Here is an 18,392-nt window from a genome sequence, read left to right as displayed (position 1 = left end):
AAAGCTCACCTCTGTGATACCTTTGTCCTAGGCTGACTTTGTGATTATGTAAGTGCTCAGTTCAAGAGGAGCAACCTGAAGGCTACTCTAAGTTATTCTGGCTGCCAACAGGCCAAAATAGTAACTGGAGATCAGCAAACATTAAGTTAGCCCCGGCCACATCCCCCATATCAGCCCCAGAATGTGAACGTGAGGAAGGTGCTATGTCAACTCTATGCCACTGGCAGATTCCTCCCATCCCCACCCAATGGCTAATCCTCCTTCTGCTACTTGTGCCAGCTTTAAAGCTGCCTCCTGTGGGCAGTGAGGTGCAAAAGGATTGTCACACAGCAACACAGTATTTGGGTCCTTATGAGAAAGACTCATGGCCAGCAGACAGGAGCTGTGCTCATTTTTCCAGATCTGCCACTTTTTTCCCCGAACTACCTCAAGCTTCCGGAATGACCTGGGCAGGTCTGTACATCTCTTCATGCCTCCATAGCCACCATTTGCCAAAAAAAGGTAAAATATCTTCCTGAAAGGCATGTTGTGAGGCTTAATTCACTAAAGTTTGTAAAGCACTTTAAGACCCTTCAGTAGAAGATGCTACATAACTGCACACAGTGGACAACCCTCGGAACTTACATGGGCCACAAAGTTGTATCTGAACACAGAATATAGCCTATTAAACACAAAGTGTTAATTACAAAACAATTTCTATGGTTACTCAATCCATTATTCTGAAAAAAACTTATCCAAAACCTTTTATTTGCTATTTTAAACTTACATACAGACTAACGTATTACCGTAATTCATATATCTCATGCAATGTATTGTATTTTCCTAATAAAACAAGTTATTTTTTTAAATATATTTTAATGATACAAAAGTAGGGCAAAAATCGGGGGGCGGGGGGAGAGATGAAATTCAATGCAATAAATGCAGTCTAATGCACACTGGAAAGCATAATCCCACTTCTATAAACAACATTAGCTGTTACCACTCAAGAAAGATCTTGGAGTCATTTCAGATAGTTTTCTGAAAACATCCACTCAGTGTCCTACAGCAGTCAAAAAGCAAACAGAATTTTAGGAACCATTAGGAAAAGGATAGATAATAAGACAGTACAGTACAGACCCCTTTACGCATGGATGTCGGGAGTCAAGCCATCACGACCGCATGTTAACGGACCGCAGGTTAAGAGGGCCATGCTGAAAAAAGTGTCTATGATTCACTTAGAAAAAAACACACTTTTTTCTGCTCTTTCATGCTTGCATTTTTTTTTCCTTTCTCATGAAGTATGTCATTCACTGCACATGAATGATTTTGATATTTTCCGCATTTTGCTCCTCCATAAATCTTACAACAGTTTCTTCAGCACTAAGGGCTTCTGTGGGCAAAATTTTGACCTTTTCAACGACATCCTCCTCCTCGTCGTCATTTAGGCCTGCGTTATTAGAATTCTCGCCATCACTTTCACAGTCCGTCGTAGCCTTGCAGCTAATTAATATTTCTTCCTCGGACAGAAATTCTGAAGTCGGGCAATCTTCATCCATCTCCGGCCACTTGGTAATGATTTCCAGCAACGTATCCAAACTAAAATCTTTTATCATTTGGAAGAGAAGTTTACCTTCATCCTCTTTTGTCTGTGTGCATGTTTGTAGGACGTCTTCTTTCAAAAATCCTTCAAAGTCTGGCTCTGAATCAGTGCCACTGCTGGAGTTTTCCGAGTCTGAGCCGTCTTTGACAGAAAAGGCATCACTGAGAGCCTTCATTCAGCAGTTTTCAATGGACTTTTGTTTTACTCCATCCCAAGCTTTTTAAAACTAAATAAGTAATTTCCTTCATGTTTAACTGTTTCAGGAATTCGAAAATGCCCGAAGACATGCATGACACAATCGCTGAAATCAGCTCCCGTTGATAATTGTTTTAAAATTCTGAATAATGCCCTGGTCTAAAAGTTGAATTTTTGATGTTGTGTTGAATGGTAGGTATAGCACTCGAATTTTTCCATCAGTCGATACCAGTGATTCAGCTGGAGGATGGGCTGGACAACTGTCAAATAGCAAAAGTGCTTTGGCTTCGAGTTTCTTCGACTGCAGATGCTTACAAACAGCTGGAACAAAGCTGTTGTGCAACCAGTCGTCAAAAATGTGTCTCGTCATCCAAGCATTTTTGCTGTTAGCGTATATTACTGGCAGTTTGGCTCTACTGAGGTGATTAAAGCAGCGAGGGTTATGAAAGCAGCCAATGAGAAGAGGGGCAAGCTTATGGCTGCCCGTCTTATTACTACAAAAAAGAAGAGTCACACGATCTTTTATCTTTTAAAATCCAGCTGTGTTCTGTGTCTCGTAACTAAAGGCTAAAGTCTTATCAGGTAGCAGTTTTGCAAATAAAGCGGTTTCATCACAATTATAAAAAGTTTTTCTTCATCGTAGTCTTCATTTTGTAAAATAGATTTTAACTCGGTGGGAAATGCGTTCGCGGCCGATTCATCAGCTTTCTCCAGAAATCGATACCTGCGCTATGGCATGATGCTTCTTAAAACGACTTATAAACCCCTTGCTGGCTTGGAATGATTCGTCCCCCATGAAATTTCCAAATTTTCTCGCTTGGGCTTGAAGAATTGGCCCACTTAGTGGCATTCCTTTCAGCCTTTCCTGAGCAAACCACGTGCACGTGGCTTTGTCTATTGTGGGTTTTGCTGAACAGCGCTCATGTTTTCACTTAAGCCCCGCAGCAGAATCGATATTTCGTACAAAGCCATTCAGTTTAGATTTGTTTTTTAGCCATCCTCAGAGAGTAGATTCGGCAATCCCAAAATCTTTTGAAACTTTGGCCTGGGTTTCTCCACTGTTTACTTGATCTATTGCAGCTAGCTTTTCTTCGATATCGGTAAAGACGTACAACACACTTGCACTCCGCACTTCCTGTCAATGTTAGTGAGCAAATCCATAGCGCTACATAGCAAGTTCCTGTACCGCATCTTAATGAGTCTCGTGTGTTAAATAGGTAGCACTGGGAGGGATGGCACTACCACACTTTAAGCAGATTTGTGTATAAACGGGTCGTGCATAAACGGGTCTGTACTGTAAATATCACAATGCTTTTATATAAATCCATGGTACACCCACACCTTGAACACTGCATGCAGTTCTGGTCATCCCATCTCAAAAAAAAAAAAAAAAGATATATTAGAACAGGACAAAGTCCAAAGAAGGATAACAGAACAATTGGAGTTATGGAACAGCTTCCATATGAGGAGAGATTAAAAGACTGGGACTGTTCATCTTGGAAAAAGAGATGCTTGGTATGGAGGGGAGGTATGGTAGAGGTTTATAAAATTATGAATGGTGTTGAGAAAAAGTGTTATTTACCCCTTCACATACAGGAAGAAACAGGAGTCACCCAATAAAATTCATAAGCAGGTTTAAATCAAACATAAGCAAGTACTTTACTTCTTCATACAACACATAGTCAACCTGGGGAACTTGTCACCAGGAAATGTTATGAGGGCCAAAAGTATAACTGCATTCAAAAAAGAACTAGGTAAATTCATGGAGGATATGTCCACTAGCTAAGCTGGTCGGGGTGCAACCCCACACTCTGGGTGTCCTTAGGCCTCTGATTGTCAGATGCTGGGACTGGACAACAGGGGATGGATCACTCCCTGTGATTTGCCCTGTTCTGTTCATTCCCTCTGAAGCAGCTGGCATTGGCCACTGTCAGAAGACAGGAACTGGGCTACATGGACTATTGGTCTGACCCAGTATGGCCGTTCTTATGTTTTAAACTGTTTTAGAAAAGGGGAGTGTGAACTGAAGTGAAATTGATTCCATGTACCATATAGTACACCAAATGTGACAAACAGCTGTCAGACTGAGTGATTTTCTGATTATCTTTATAGCATTGTATCAATACCAGGTTCTTGTTGGCAAGGGCAATTTTTAGTTTAATTGGGCAAATGGGTGTGGATTCATAGAGTACTAAAAATATCAAATGAACAATGCTATAAGAAAGCTCTTAAGTGCAGCTCCAGACTTTCAGTTTGGTATGAAGAAAACCAAAGCATGAAGTCCCTCATCCACGGAAGCTTAAAGAGAAACATTTACTGTACATCCCACTGTTACAAGTTCAATATCAAGCACAGATGTCCTTCTCAGCTTTGACAGAGAATTGCTGAATTGGTGAAAAGTGCCTTTGAACAAGACAAGGATGAAGATGTGATGTAGCTTGTCTGTGCACCATATACAGTCAGTGGGGACCAGTTTCTAAAGAATGTTGTGCTTGAAGATAACGTTGAAAGAATGTCAGAAGAATTGAATCCCAACAACGTTCCTAAATTTCATCTGAGTGATTCAGAAAGATCCAAAACACTGAAGATAGATTTATGCCAACGAGAGAGCAAGAAGCCCTAAGCATTTCACATGTAGTGATGAAGAAAGAGCCAATGCTGGGGCACATCACACTACACTCAAGACACTGAAACACTACTGAATGATTTAATATACAAAGCATTATGTATACATATGTAGGAAGGGTTTTAATTATCATTAGCTTAGCACACAATCAGCTCTTCTGCTAAATGTTGTCTCCTGAAGCTTTCAGGATGTTCTGACTTCCTGAGTGGATGGTGAGAAGACTTTTCCTCTTGGAAGGACAATTCATCATAATAAAGGGTGTTCTGGTCCTTTAAAAACATTAGAGACAGCAAAATACAAACACTACCTCACACTGTAAAAAAGGAGTGATCTACAATACATTAATACCTGTTCTTGGGGGGCCAACGCATAAGGGAGGAGAGGAACCATCTCCTGTTCTATAAGGCTCCTCAAGTCTGGAGGGTAGATTCCAGAATACTGGAAGGCAGAGGATGGACTTGTGGATAACGCAAATGATTCAACGTCAGGAGATCTAGGTCCTACTACTGCCTCTGACATGCACTTGCTGTTTGATCTGGGCCAAGTAGTTTAACTTTCTCTACCTTAATTAATCCATCTGTAAAATGGCAACAAGAGTCATTATCTACTTCACAGGAGCTTATTTCCTGGTTTGTGAAGAAACAGATTCTCAGATGGAAGATGTTACAGAGCACAAAGCAATTTTATTGCAAATATTATTGGATTCTCTCACATGAATTGTACAGGGCTCGTTTGAAACAATGTCTCTCAGCATGCACTTCTTACAACCAAATGCAAGTGCTTCTCATGATGGATGGGTGAGATTGTGTGGCCTGCATTGTGCAGGAGGTCAGACTAGATGATCATAATGGTCCCTTCTGACCTTAAAGTCTATGATAAGATTATGGGTTATCAAAGGATTTAGCTAGGCTTCCTGTGAGCTTTTGCAGGACTTTCACCTGAGTCCTTAAAGATGCTCGTTTCACAAAGCTCTCACTTTCTGCTCTATGTAACTACTGTCCTGACAATCTCCTCCAACCTCTTATGTAAGCCAGTATCAATATTTACATTTTTAAGCTGCCTTTGCTAAAAGCTTTCCAAACCAGCGTATGACTCAAAAGTAGGAGGCCATTTGAAGATTTTAACTCCCGCACACTAAAATATTTGGGGGGGGGAGGGGGGCTGATCTGAAGAGGGATAGTTCATTTACCTAAACTAAAAGGTTATCTCCCCCAGATGTCATCATGAACAAGTTTGGCCATATTACCACCTCTCAGGGATCTTTCCATCCTATATAAATAATGAAAATGAAGAAAGCGAAAGGAGGAGGAAAAAAAAATACAAAGCTAATAGGCAAATATACCCTTGTCCACTGTCCTTTGCAGATGAAAGAAAATCAAAGGAGACCAGATCCTGCTGCCCATTACTCACATTGACTAGTACCCAACTCTGGACCAGATTCTGATACCCTTACTCACACTGGGTAGTGCCTTATTCCACAAACAGTCCTACTGATGTAAGGTATCAGAAACTGGCCCTATGGGGTTGGGGGGGCGATGACTATTAAGGGAAACATAAGGAGCATGGTTACTTTAGGTCAAGCTGACAGCATGCAAAGGCAGGATACTGGAATTGGCTAAATTCAGTGAATTAGATAAGAACAAGCTCTCCCTCCAAAACAAAGAAAAAATACAATTATAATTGAACTGGGGTGTTTTTCAATGAACCAGTCCTTCATTCTATTCTACTTTAAAGCATATTAAAAGCTCCATAACATGAATATCAGAGAATGGCCACTCTGGTTATCTCTCCCCCTAATTAGAAGTGTGAGAATATAAGAGTGGCCATACTGTTCCATCTAGCCCAGTATCCTGTCTTCCAACAGTGGCCAAAACCAGGTGCCCCAGAGGGAATGAACAGAACACGTAATCATCAAGTGATCCATCCCCTGTTGCCCATTCCCAGCCTCTTGCAAAAAGAGGCTAGGGATACCATCCCTGCCATCCTGGCTAATAACCTTGATGGATCTATCCTCCAGGAACCTCTCTCGTTCTTTTTTGAAGACTAAGAGAAGAAGCACAGTAGGTTTCTAAACTAATACGCACTATTATCAACAACAGCAACACTTGCAACAGATTTTGAAAAAGCTAACTCAGATATTTATTTTTGATATTTCAGCTACACAGGGACTTCTTCACCAGCTTAGGGGACTAACGTTAAATCTGAGTATATTTAAAGTAGGCTGAAGTTACTGAAGTAAGTAGTGGGCTGGTAGGCTGTATTAATCAAATGTCTCAGTAATACCATGTCCCAGCATAGCTGATCTTGAATGAGTTAATATGAACATGTCTAAATCCTGTAATTGTCCAAGGCACAACTCCACTCTCAGCATCTGTGGGATTCTGAAACTGACCAGCTTGCTGTTCTTAGCAGTAGATGTGATTACAGCCTGTCAGTGCTGTACTAAACTAATGATAAGTGCAGCTTACTGCGTTAGTGAACCCCTTGCCCTCCTCACAAGTTGTTGTAACACATACCTGACATTCCACATTGCAGTAAAATGCCTGTTTACATCTTCCACACTTGGACAATCCTTCTTTCCTTAAAAACATAAAACAGAAGTTATATCTATCTTCTAATAGTGAATTTACTAGGGAAGCTATACCCCATAGCTTTGACATACAATCACGACTTAGTGAATATGCCCTGGGTGACAGGAATGCACTTAGTTTTAAACAGTTTTGCACAATACACTGTATTTTCCTAATCAAATGACCTTCTGTCGAGAATATTCTGGTTACAGCTTGAACCTAGTCTATTTATTTTTGTTTTATTTATTTAGCATTTCAAATACAAGTTTTCCTAATAGCAGTTATTACGTAAAAGACTTTACTATCCTAATCAAGCCATGGTTTCAGCAACATGTTATTCTATGCTGCTAGACTTTACATTATCTTTTGTAATTACATTCCACACAGTGATATATTGCTTTTCCTTCTTCTCTATGTATTGGTTGCTTGATTGATTTAATCATGGATATGTACCTTTTGCGTCCTAATGTTTTAGTTCTATTGCTTGTCTATCTAAGTTTTTGTGTGGTTGAAAATGTTCTTATTAATCAACAAGCCCTCTGAAATCTAAACATATAACATTTTAAATGTTTTGTTCAGTATCCTGTTATCAAGTGACTTAATTTTGGGTACAGCATCTGCTCTGTGATCAATGTATTATGAAAGTTTCCCTCAATCCTCCACAGTCCCTTTTCATTTGTATACAGCCATAACACAGCAAATACCATAGGGAAGTCCTCATTCTGCTGCAAAGTGCACTGTATTCCCTCCACGCTCCCTGCCCTTAAAAAGTTGTTGAGGTTTAAAGGTCACCCCCATCAATAAAAAAAAATCCATCTGAAAACTGTATGCCTATTATTGAGTAATCCTTAAGAGTACTATATCTAAAAATAATTAGAATTTCTTCTATATATTTCAGTTCATTAGCTTTGTGTATCTGATAGCACTTTGCATATCAGTTTTTCCGTTTCCCCCATATATAATCAGTTTCCACCTATTTGAGCGTTTGGCTTTTGGGGCATCGGCCTTTCCCACAGCAATAGAGGAGAGAAACATTTAAAAACAAACAGGAACTCCTGCCTACATTTTTTTAAAAATGTGCTGGGGACTTAGGTCTGGGTCAACTTCACCAAAAGTATTTTAGTTAATTTTGCTGAAACTGACAGTTTCAACTTAACAGTGTCCTTTCAACAGTGTAGGAAGCATGGAGATTGAAAGGCATCGGCCAGAGAACAGAGAAGACCCATGAAAGGAACACATTTAATTACATCTTGCAGAATGGGTGAAGTTTGGTGAACGTTTGTTTGAGCAACATTTGGTTGGATATATTCTAGAGTAACTCCTCACTTAACATTGTAGTTATGTTCCTGAAAAATGCGACTTTAAGTGAAACAATGTTAAGCGAATCCAATTTCCCCATAAGAATGAATGTAAATGGGGGGGGGGCGGTTAGGCTCCAGGGAATTTTTTTTTTTGCCATACAGTACAGTACTATAGTTGTGAGGTGCCCCCGCCTTACCCCACACAGGCACAGCCCACTGGCACTGGAGACAATGAGGCAGGCAAGGAGGCTGAAGGTGCTGTAGGCTACGAGAAGCACATTGCACAACATCAGCGGCAGCTTCCCCTACTCTGCAAGCACCAGGGGCTGGGGGCTCAACCCTCGGCCCGCCCCCACCCTTAACCAACCTCTTCTCCCCCCCCCCCTTTACTCTGCACACTGCATCCTCGCTCCTCCCCCCTCCCTCCCTTCCTTCTCTGACTCCTGCCCACAGCGTTCAGGAGGCAGGGGGAAGGAGTGAGGACACACCAATGCACAGGCTCCCCCTCCTTCCTCTGCCTCCTGATTGCCACGGGCAGGAGGCAGGGGAGGGAAGGGGGAGGTGTGCCATGTCCTCACTCATCTCAGCAATGTAAAAGACCTTGGCAGTGCCAATCATGGATGCAGCAGTATTCACCCATGCCCCTGCTATCTAAGATATAGAGCCCCTTACCCTAACATATGAGTCTTTAACATATGGTTGCCAAATTTGGTTGGATAACTTCCTGGAAGTTTCATCACATGACATTATCTTTAATTAAAGATTAATCTTTCATTCCTGGAGCCTCCATGACAATGCGAATTCATCCGTGTGAAATAGGAAAATACTATTCCCATTTTACAGATGGGAAAAGGAAGCGGCGAGAGAGAACAAGTGATTTGTTCATGGTAACACAAGAAGCCTATGCCAACGCACAGGATTGAAGCCAAGTCACCCCTAGAGGACTAATCTAAGGCAGTAGTTGTCAACCTGCGGTCCACACACTCCTGGGGGTTCGAAGTCTACAGCAAAGGAGTCTGTGAAAGACTGTCACTACCACAGAACAGTGGTTTTCAAGGTGGGGTCTGCTGACCCCTGAGGGGGTGAGGTGTCCACAGACTAGGAGTCAGCGCCTCCATTTGAAATTTTTAGGGAGCTACAAATGAAAAAAAAAAGGCTGAAAACCACTAGTGTAGGCCAACACCCCCACAGCTGGACTCCACCCATCATCCCCTACCACCAGGAACCCACGTGTTCCGGAGAGCTTCACTTCTAACCTCCCTCCCCAAGCCCAGCATACCCTGGGGCCAGCCCCGCTCCCCACCAGCCCCTGTGCGCTGGGGACACCCCCGCCCCGGGCCCAGGCGCGCTGGGGCGCGGACCCACGTGCGGCGGCGGCCGGGCGGCGCTAGGACCCGCGGGGAGCCGCCGGCCGGCCGGTACCTGGCGAAGCAGCACTCGCAGTGGTTGCCCCGCTCGCTGACGGTCAGCACGCAGGTGTAGGCCGGGCAGCCGAAGAGCAGCTCCCCCGGGGCGAAGCGCTGGCGGGCCCGCAGCCCCCGGCCCTTGCCCGGGCTGGTGAACCGCTCCAGGCCCTCCCCGCGCGGGGCCCCCTCCGCCCGCATCCTTCCCGCCGGGCGCTCCCGCTCCTGCCCCTGCCCCGGCCGGGGGCTCCCCGCCAGGCCGCTACTAATGGAGCCGAGTCACCCGCGCGGCACCACGTACACCGGCAGCCGACTCCCCGGGAACCCGCCGCAGGAGCCCGCCGGGTCCTAGCGCCCGCCCGGTCAGCAGCACCGCCCGCCCGCCCCCGGGTGCGCACAGCCCGGGAGGAGCCAAGCTGCTGGGCATGACAGGGCGGCTGCTTCCCGCCGCCCCACCTCTGAGGCTGGAAACAGAGGCCGCGGGCATCGTGAGTCACTCAGTGAACCCGGACAGCGCCATGGCTCAAAACCTGGGGCCTCCCTGGAGGGGACTTTTCTCTCTGATCCTCCCTCTTGTAGCCCGCGCGCTGACAGCGGTGCCTGTGGCATCAGCACTGGGGGGCCCAGGTAGCGAGTGGGAAAAATCAGGACGCTTTGTAGTGGTGGGGGGCTAATAGTTGCCTGTATAAAACAGATCCCCTAATATTGGGAGGTCTGGTCACCAGAATCAGCACTGAAAGTCTTCTCTTGCTTAAGAGCTGTAGAAATCCCTGGGGCTGCTCTGCACTCCAAAAATTATAGCAATGACTATGCTGGTTGAGCCGGGGGTGGATATAATTATAACACTATCTGCAAAAGCCATCTAGTGTTGATACAGTTATACTGGTATAAAGGACAAGGTGCCTTATACCAGTGTAGCCTATTCTTCCTGAACCACAATAAGCTATATAGCCACACAAGGCAGGTTTTGCTGCTTTAACTCTTCTGGTCTTGCTAAAGCAGCAAAACTATCCAGGATAGATAAACCCTTAGTCTCAACCATAAACCTGATCTTGGGCGGGCATAATGGACAATGAATCCCAGAGGACCAGTATTGGCTCACGCCAACCTCAGATTCTCTATCAAGAAAAGCAGCTAAGCATGTAAAGAAAGATGCAGAAGATGTGGTCATGCTGAGGATTTTTGCTGTGTAGGTCACACGCAGCCTCTGAATTTGTTGCTTGCCTTTTAAACAGGGCTAGTGAGCAAGCTCATGTGGGTCCCATACAATCATCAAAACTACAGCCCTTGGGTAACTTCTTGCTATCTCACTCACAAAGACGCTGAGCTATCGGAAAGGGTTCCAATGTGCTAAAGCAGGGGTCTCAAACTCAAATGACCCCGAGGGCCGCATGAGGACTAGTGCATTGGCCCGAGGGCCGCATCACTGACACGCCCCCTTGCTGCCCCTGGCCCCACCCCCAATCCACCCCTTCCATGAGGCCCCGCCCCTGCCCTGTCTCTTCTCCACCTCCTCCCCTAAGTGCGCGGCTCCCCGCTCCTCCCCCCTCCCTCCTGGAAAGTGCTAAGCGCCACCAACAGCTGTTTGGTGGCTTGGCGGCGGGGCACTTAGGCGGCGGGTCCCGGAACAGAAGGGGCCCCCCACCGCTGAAGACCGGGCTGCACGCCAAGGGGATCTAGTCACATAGGGTGTTGGGTTCTTAAAGATTGGCTTGTTTTAGCCTCGTTTTGAAATGGGATTAGCTTGATTTTTGGTTTATTGTGAACATCGGGGTGCTTATTTACCACTGAAAGTTGGCAACGGTGCTTTAAGGCAAGCGCAGTCACGTTCAGAGGCAGTAGACAGCAAGAGCAGCAGCCCTAGATCTTGTACTGTCTGCAACTCTTGTTGCAGCTGTAACCCTCTGCCACCCCTGCTGCGATCTGTCTGGTGTACCCTGTAAGCGCCTCCGGGCTGTGGCTTGCCAACGGCATTTGTAACGTGACACGCACACCGGGCCTGCAGGAACAAACGCTGGGGGAATAGCGGCGGCGGCGGCCGAGGGTGGGGAGCCAGCAGGGCAGAGCATCCGCCCCACGAGCCTGCCCCCCCCGTCTCACGCAGACTGAGGCCACTGGCTTGCGGGGTGGCCCCATTACCCTAGAGAAGCGCGGCTGCCCCTGCGGCTCCAGGAACGCGTGACTGAGGCGGGGATCAGCTCCCAGGCCCCACACCAAGGTCGGTGGGGCCCACAAGCCCGACTCGGCCGCTGCCCCCAACAGCCAGGGAGACACTCCCGGAAAGCGGCCGCTGACAAGCCAGGCTCCAGCAGCGCAGCACAGTCCCCCTGCCGCTGGGCCCGGCTGCATTCCCCCTGCTAGCGTGACGGGCGCCGGCGTCCGGCTCCATCCTGAGTCCTGCTGTTCCCTCGGCTTTCCACCTCCCCCCGCTCCCAGCGGCTCGCTCACTTGGCGGGCTCGGAAGCCGCTGGCGGCTGCCGCGCTCAGATCAGATTCAGGCTGAGCCCCGCCTTCTCGCTATGATTGGTCGTGGCGCCAGAGGCTCTTCCCTTGGCCCCCGCCCCCCAGATCTCCTGGGTGACAGGGACGCTATTAGCCGGAGGGGCCGCGCTCCCCCCGCCCTCGGAGTGGCAGCGCATGCGCACATGAAATATTGACTCGGGAGGCCCTGGGGAGCTCCGCGGGCCGCAGGGAAGAGCTCCGCGGGCCGCATGTTTGAGACCCCTGTGCTAAAGCTTCCTAATCTAGAAAAACCCAGCAAAATGGTGCTTAACGTCACTCTACGTGCACTGCCATGTAGTTGTGAACCCCATGGAATCCATGAAGGAACCTTAGGAATTGAATTGCAGGGACCGCAGATGCTTTGGGAAGCCCTACTTATAAAAAGTATACCTCAATTTTACATCCATGCAACCCCACTGACTTCAGCAGAGTTATTCCATTTTTACACCAGTGAAAATGAGAAGTGGAAGACCATGGGAGCATTACTCTAGAATATTGCAATATTTTGATTGCTTGGAAGGAAATATGTAGAATTAATGGGGGTAATTACTTGTTACCTACAACTAGTTAGCCTCATGGGTGAGGCTTTCCCATTTATAAACAAGAAAATTAGCAACAAAACAAATGACAAAAACTCCCAGTGCAACAGTAGAAATCATGTCATAAATGTGGCTAAAAGCCATCAGATCTAAGAAATGTTAAATTTACTCAAACTAGGAATAAGTGTTACCTTCGATTACTTTAGAAATAATAAATGCAATAAATCTATACTAAAGTTATATTCAAGGTAAGGCTCAACCCCACAAAGCTCAAGAGAGCTTAGTTATGACTATTATAATGCTCTTAACTCACACGTTTGTGCCTAAGCGTTTCAATACATGAGGTTTTTTGTTTTATAGCAGTTGGACTTACCATTGGAAGAATATTCATTTCAGAAATACGAGTTAAGCATGCAGATGGATATAAATATTTTCTGCATCACTTGTAGTACGTGTGTACTCTAGATTAATACAGTCATCCAAGGTATGTTATCTGTGCTATAAATAGGTGGTCATTTAGTTTTACATGAAATTATTTGTACAATAAATCACCTGGAAACAGTTTGTCTATATGTGCAGATTGGAATATAAAAAATGAAAAATTTCACAAGGAAAAGTAAATGAATAAACTAGAAATCAAAGAGGGTGCAAAACAAAAATAAAAAAATTAATGTTGAGAAAGAATTTCTTGAACTAAAAGAGTAAATTCATTCCCATTCATTGATTTTAGTGCCAGTAAAGCTAAAGGGCCAGGTGTTAATCTCATTTATAACCTGTAAATTTAGAGTACCTTCCTTGGTGTTAGTCTAGTGTAAATGAGATCCGAATCTTTCCCTAAATAAGAACTACAGGAGTGGGCCAGAGTTTTAATACTAACCAAAACGTTCCAATCCAGTCCTTGCACTGGAAGATCTTAACCAAATAGCAGCAGAGTAATGTGAAATAATTACCAGTAGGTAAATGTAAAATGCAAAACATTCTCTCACCACTGCACTTTTTGAACAAAGGGCATTCTGTGCCTGCAGAGCCTTCCGGGGGGAGGGCTCAAAAGGGAAAAGGGCTGCAGGAAGCAAGTGTAAGGGAGTCTGACTAAATGTAGATAGATTCCAAACTGGTGTAATCCATGTGCCAAAAGAAGATATGCTCCTAAAACTCTCACTAGGTTTACTTAGACAAATTTTGATTTTTTTCTGAGTTTGGCTCAAGCTGGTATATTAAGAGTGTTCAGTTACACAGAAAAAGGAAGTAATTGAATGATTCACTTTTTTAATTATTATTTGATTTTTATTTTATCATTATATCTTCAGGGGTGCTGGAACAATTTGTATAATGGGGGTGCTGTGATCCATTGAACTAAACTGTAAACCCTGTATATAATGGAAACCACTTCAAGATAGAGGGTGTGGAAGCACCCCCAGCACCTGTAGTTCCAGCACCTATGTCTTTCTTGCACCAACATTGGTGCACAGGGCAGAAACCAGTTTCTTCGACCCCTCTCTGTAGTTAGCTGCCGCTTCCATCTGCTCTGTGGTGTTGAGATTGACTGTTCTGCCCTCCCTGCAAAGGGTTCTTCTTGGGTACTCTCATTTCCTCACACCAGTTAGTTTCCAGTTGACAGCTTCATGTGGGAGTCTCTGTGTTGGCGTCCAGAGTACATGCCTCAAATACATGCAGCACTTCCTTCTAATTCTAGTGAAGACAAGCTGCTGGCTGGTAAGTTCTCAGATCTCTTCACTGGTAATACATTCTCAATGCTTAGAATCTTTCTAGGCACTTAGTTTCAAAGGAATCTAGTTTTCTATCTAATATTTTAATAGATCTCCAGCTCTTGCAGCCATATGTTAGCATTGAGATTATGTTTGAGTTGAAAATTCTGTTTTATTTTGGTGCTGTATATCTTTGATTTCCATACATTGTTGAGTTTAGTGAATGCTGTGGATGCATTTCCTATCCTTGATGTTCTTTTTTGAGGTCTCCATTGGCTAGTTTGGTGCTATCTAGGTAAATGAACTGTTCGCTTCCTTGACGTTTGTGCCTTCTAATATGATGCAACAGCTTGACAGCTGGGTTTCAATGATATTTGTTTTGATGTAACTGATTTAGCTGCTTATAAAAAGAAATGAAGATAAATTAACTTCCAAATTGCCATGATATAAAAGTCTTGCTGCATAAGCTATTAAATATAAACTTCAAACATTTTTATGTCAGCATCCATCCAGTTATGGTTCTTGTTTTTCAATGTTTTCTCTCATATTAACACAAATAAATAACTGGAGCATTACAAAAATATTTCAGCCCTCTGGGTCTAAGCTATTTTAATTATGTCCAACTGCTATATCTTTTTAAGGGGAAAGGGTCAGCAACCAAAATGGAAAAATATGGCTCAGTAATTAAAAAATGTAATACCACTCCCTCCTCCTAAATGTTAATCATGCACCACTGTAGATTTACGGGTACTGAGAATGGAATTATAGTCAGAACTCCAAAAGTAGATTCTAAATAAATAACAAAAACTAAAATTTTGGGGATAATGATTATTTATTGTTTATTTGTACAGTATCTAGCACAATGGAGCCCTGATCTGGTTGGCCTGTAGGCACTACTGCAATATAAATGTTAAATAATATACCTCTACCTCGATATAACGCTGTCCTTGGGAGCCAAAAAATCTTACTGCGTTATAGGTGAAACCGTGTTATATTTAACTTGATTTGATCCACTGGAGTGCGCAGCCCCGCCCCCCACGGAGCACTGCTTTACCTCATTATATCCAAATTCGTGTTATATCGGGTGGCGTTATATCGAGGTAGCGGTGTAATTAATAATACAGTCCATGGGATGAAGAAACTCAGTGTTACTTGAGAAACTGGTCTGGTGTTCAATCCAGTGTGATTCATAGATTATAAAGCCAGAAAGGGCTTTAGTGATAGTCTGACCTCCATAGGACTTCCTTGAATTAATTCCTGGTTGAATTATAGCATATTTTCTAGAAAAACATCCAGTCTTGATTGAAAAATTTCCAGTGATGAAGAATCCACCATAACCCTGAGTAAATTTTTCCAAGATTAATTATCCTCAATGTTAACATTTTGTGTCTTATTTCTAGTCTAAACTTCTCCAGCTTCAACTTTTAGCCATTGGATTTTGTTATACTTTTGTCTGCTAGATTGAAGAGCCGTCTGTTATCAAATTTCTGATTCCCCACGTAGTGACATATATACTTTGGTGACATGAAAAGTGGTCCATAACTTGCATAAAAAATCTCATAAAATATTATTATATAATAATATCCAGGGGTGAAATCTAGGCCCCATTGAAGTCAATGGCAAAATTTCCTACTGATTTAAATGGGGCCAGGATTTCACATGATATCCTTACTTGTAGCAATGAGCCTAACCACTTGCTAAGCATGTGCTTAACTGGCTTAGGTCCCACAGAATGCTCAACATCTTGCAGCACTGAACCCTTGAACACATTAAAAATATAGCGTCAGTGGAAGAAGCATATTCATCAGATCATGCTGAGGATAAAGAGGCAGAATCTGAAATTCACTGGCCCTCCTCCAGAGTAAGCACTGTATTTCAATATTTAAAAAAATATGTTTACTAAATTGGCTTTTATTCAGTCCACCCTAGATAACTTATCTTATAGTACAAACTTTCTAAGAGTTAATATATGAATCTATTTACATAGGGTGAAACTTACCATAAGCCCTGAGCTCCATTTAAATCATTAGGGAGAAATTCACCCAGTTGCCTGGGTAGCTTTAACATATTTTGGATGTTTTCAGTAACAAACTGATTTGATAGTTTATTAATAAAAATAATTTTGTAAATATCTTGTCTATATATTTCCTTTCCTCTTTCCTTTGTTATAAAATTACATATTTAAACTAATAAAACATAGTGTTCTGATCTGTCTAATTTATCTAAGTTTTCATGCCATGCTCGTCCTCATGGTATGTGAGTTTATATGAATGGATTTTTGGGAATCAGTCGGAATGGCAGAATGAATAATTACCTGGAAAGTGATATTCTAGCCAACACTAGCTTCCAAATACTGTGTTTGTACTGAAAAACATAGGTTAATCAGTTTACACTGATTCTCAATAAGTTAATCATATAAATATTTGTGCAGTTGCTGTTCAAATAACATTCCTGTGAAGTGTTAGGTACCCATGAGAGCAGCTGAGGCCCAGATCTGGTGCGGTACTTAGGCACCTAACTCCCATGGGAGCTGGGCCTGAGTGCTCTCAATTCCCAAAACCTACAAGTGGAGTTGAGGACACTCAATACCATGCAGGACTGGTGGGTGATAAAATCTCTAAATGATACCTTGTGTCCCAGGACACTTCTGCATCTCTATCTTTTTTATAAACTCTGAAGTTTTTGTGTTTTAGAACTGAAAGACGAAAGCTCATGGAAGGATCTGAAGTGTGGTATAGGTTTAAGAAAGTCAAAGAACAAAGTGTGGTGTCTGTTCTTTGAATTTCTTAAAATGAAGAAGCGCTTAGAACCAAAGCCATTCACCTTCATGCACAACCTTGGAACTGCTCTGTGGAAAGCTGTGAGCATTTTACTGGATGATATAAAGATTTTTAGTTTAGTTAGTGAATCAATACAGTTATTTTAACATGATCTGAATTCCTGAGAAACTTTTGAGCAGCCTACATTGAAAGCTATATTTTTCTATTATGTACCATGATGAACAGACCTTGCCAAGCAAGCTCCTTCACTTGGAATTTACAGGGAGTCAGTCACTAAGACCTAAAGCCTCAAGTGAACTGTGAGTCAAGAGTAAAAGTCAGCTAAGGGTATGTGTAAGAAATGATCGTAGGTAGGGCCCTACCAAATTCATGGTCCATTTCGGTCAATTTCATGGTCATAGGCTTTTAAAAATTGTAAATTTCATGATTTCAGCTATTTAAATCTGAAATTTCATGGTGTTGTAATTATAGGGATTCTGCGCCAAAAAGGAGTTGTGGGGGGGCTGCAACATTATTGTGGGGGGGGGTTGCAGTACTTCTACCCTTACTTCTGCACGGGTGCCGGTGATGGCTCTGCCTTCAGAGCTGGGAAGCTGGAGAACAGGGGTTGCTGGCTGGGAGCCCAGCTCTGAAGGCAGAGCCGCCACCAGCAGCAGCATAGAAGTAACAATGGCATGGTATGGTATTGCCACCCTTACTTCTGCGCTGCTACTTCCACAGCTGGTTCCTCATTCAGCAGCTGCCACTCTCCGGCCGCCCAACTCTGAAGGCAGCAGCACAGAAATAAGAGTGGCATGGTAAGGTATTGCTTCGCTTAATTCTGTGCTGCTGGTCGTGGGGTGTTGCCTTCAGAGCTGGGCACCTGGCCAACAGCCACCGCTCTCCGGCCACCCAGCTCTGAAGGGAGCACAGATGTAAGGGTGGCAATACTGTGACCCCCCCCCAAATAATCTTGTGACCCCCCCACCCTGCAACTCCCCTTTGGGTTTCCCAGTTTGAGAAATGCTGGTCTCCCCCATGAAATCTGTACAGTATAAGGTAAAACACACAAAAGACCAGATTTCACAGTCCGTGATGCATTTTTCATGGCTATGAATTTGGTAGGGCCTTAATCATAGGCCATCAGCTTGTGAGGAGAGAAAGGACAAAAAAAACCCAGATATAAACTCTTCTATATCAGGTGCTGTTACT

The 18,392-nt window shown here is 43.8% G+C and overlaps 1 protein-coding gene across 2 annotated transcripts in view; it reads right to left on the bottom strand.

Annotated features, from left to right (window-relative positions):
• SMYD2 (SET and MYND domain containing 2) overlaps nucleotides 1-18,392 on the bottom strand; it is a 65,308-nt gene that overhangs the window by 31,223 nt on the left and 15,693 nt on the right. Inside the window, exons 1-2 of one of the 2 annotated variants that reach the window (XM_045009981.1) lie at nucleotides 9,694-9,931; nucleotides 6,917-6,980 (exon numbers count right to left, since the gene is read on the bottom strand). In XM_045009981.1, the coding sequence (XP_044865916.1) occupies nucleotides 6,917-6,980; nucleotides 9,694-9,875 (246 nt within the window). In that variant the 5' untranslated portion in view covers nucleotides 9,876-9,931. Of the gene's footprint in view, nucleotides 1-6,916; nucleotides 6,981-9,693; nucleotides 9,932-18,392 lie in introns of those variants that run through there. The other variant, XM_045009982.1, reaches the window with a different exon arrangement.

This window comes from Mauremys mutica, chromosome 3 (genome assembly GCF_020497125.1).
Source record: "Mauremys mutica isolate MM-2020 ecotype Southern chromosome 3, ASM2049712v1, whole genome shotgun sequence".
Lineage (NCBI taxonomy): Eukaryota > Metazoa > Chordata > Testudines > Geoemydidae > Mauremys > Mauremys mutica.
This window is presented reverse-complemented; position numbering and strand designations above follow the sequence as displayed.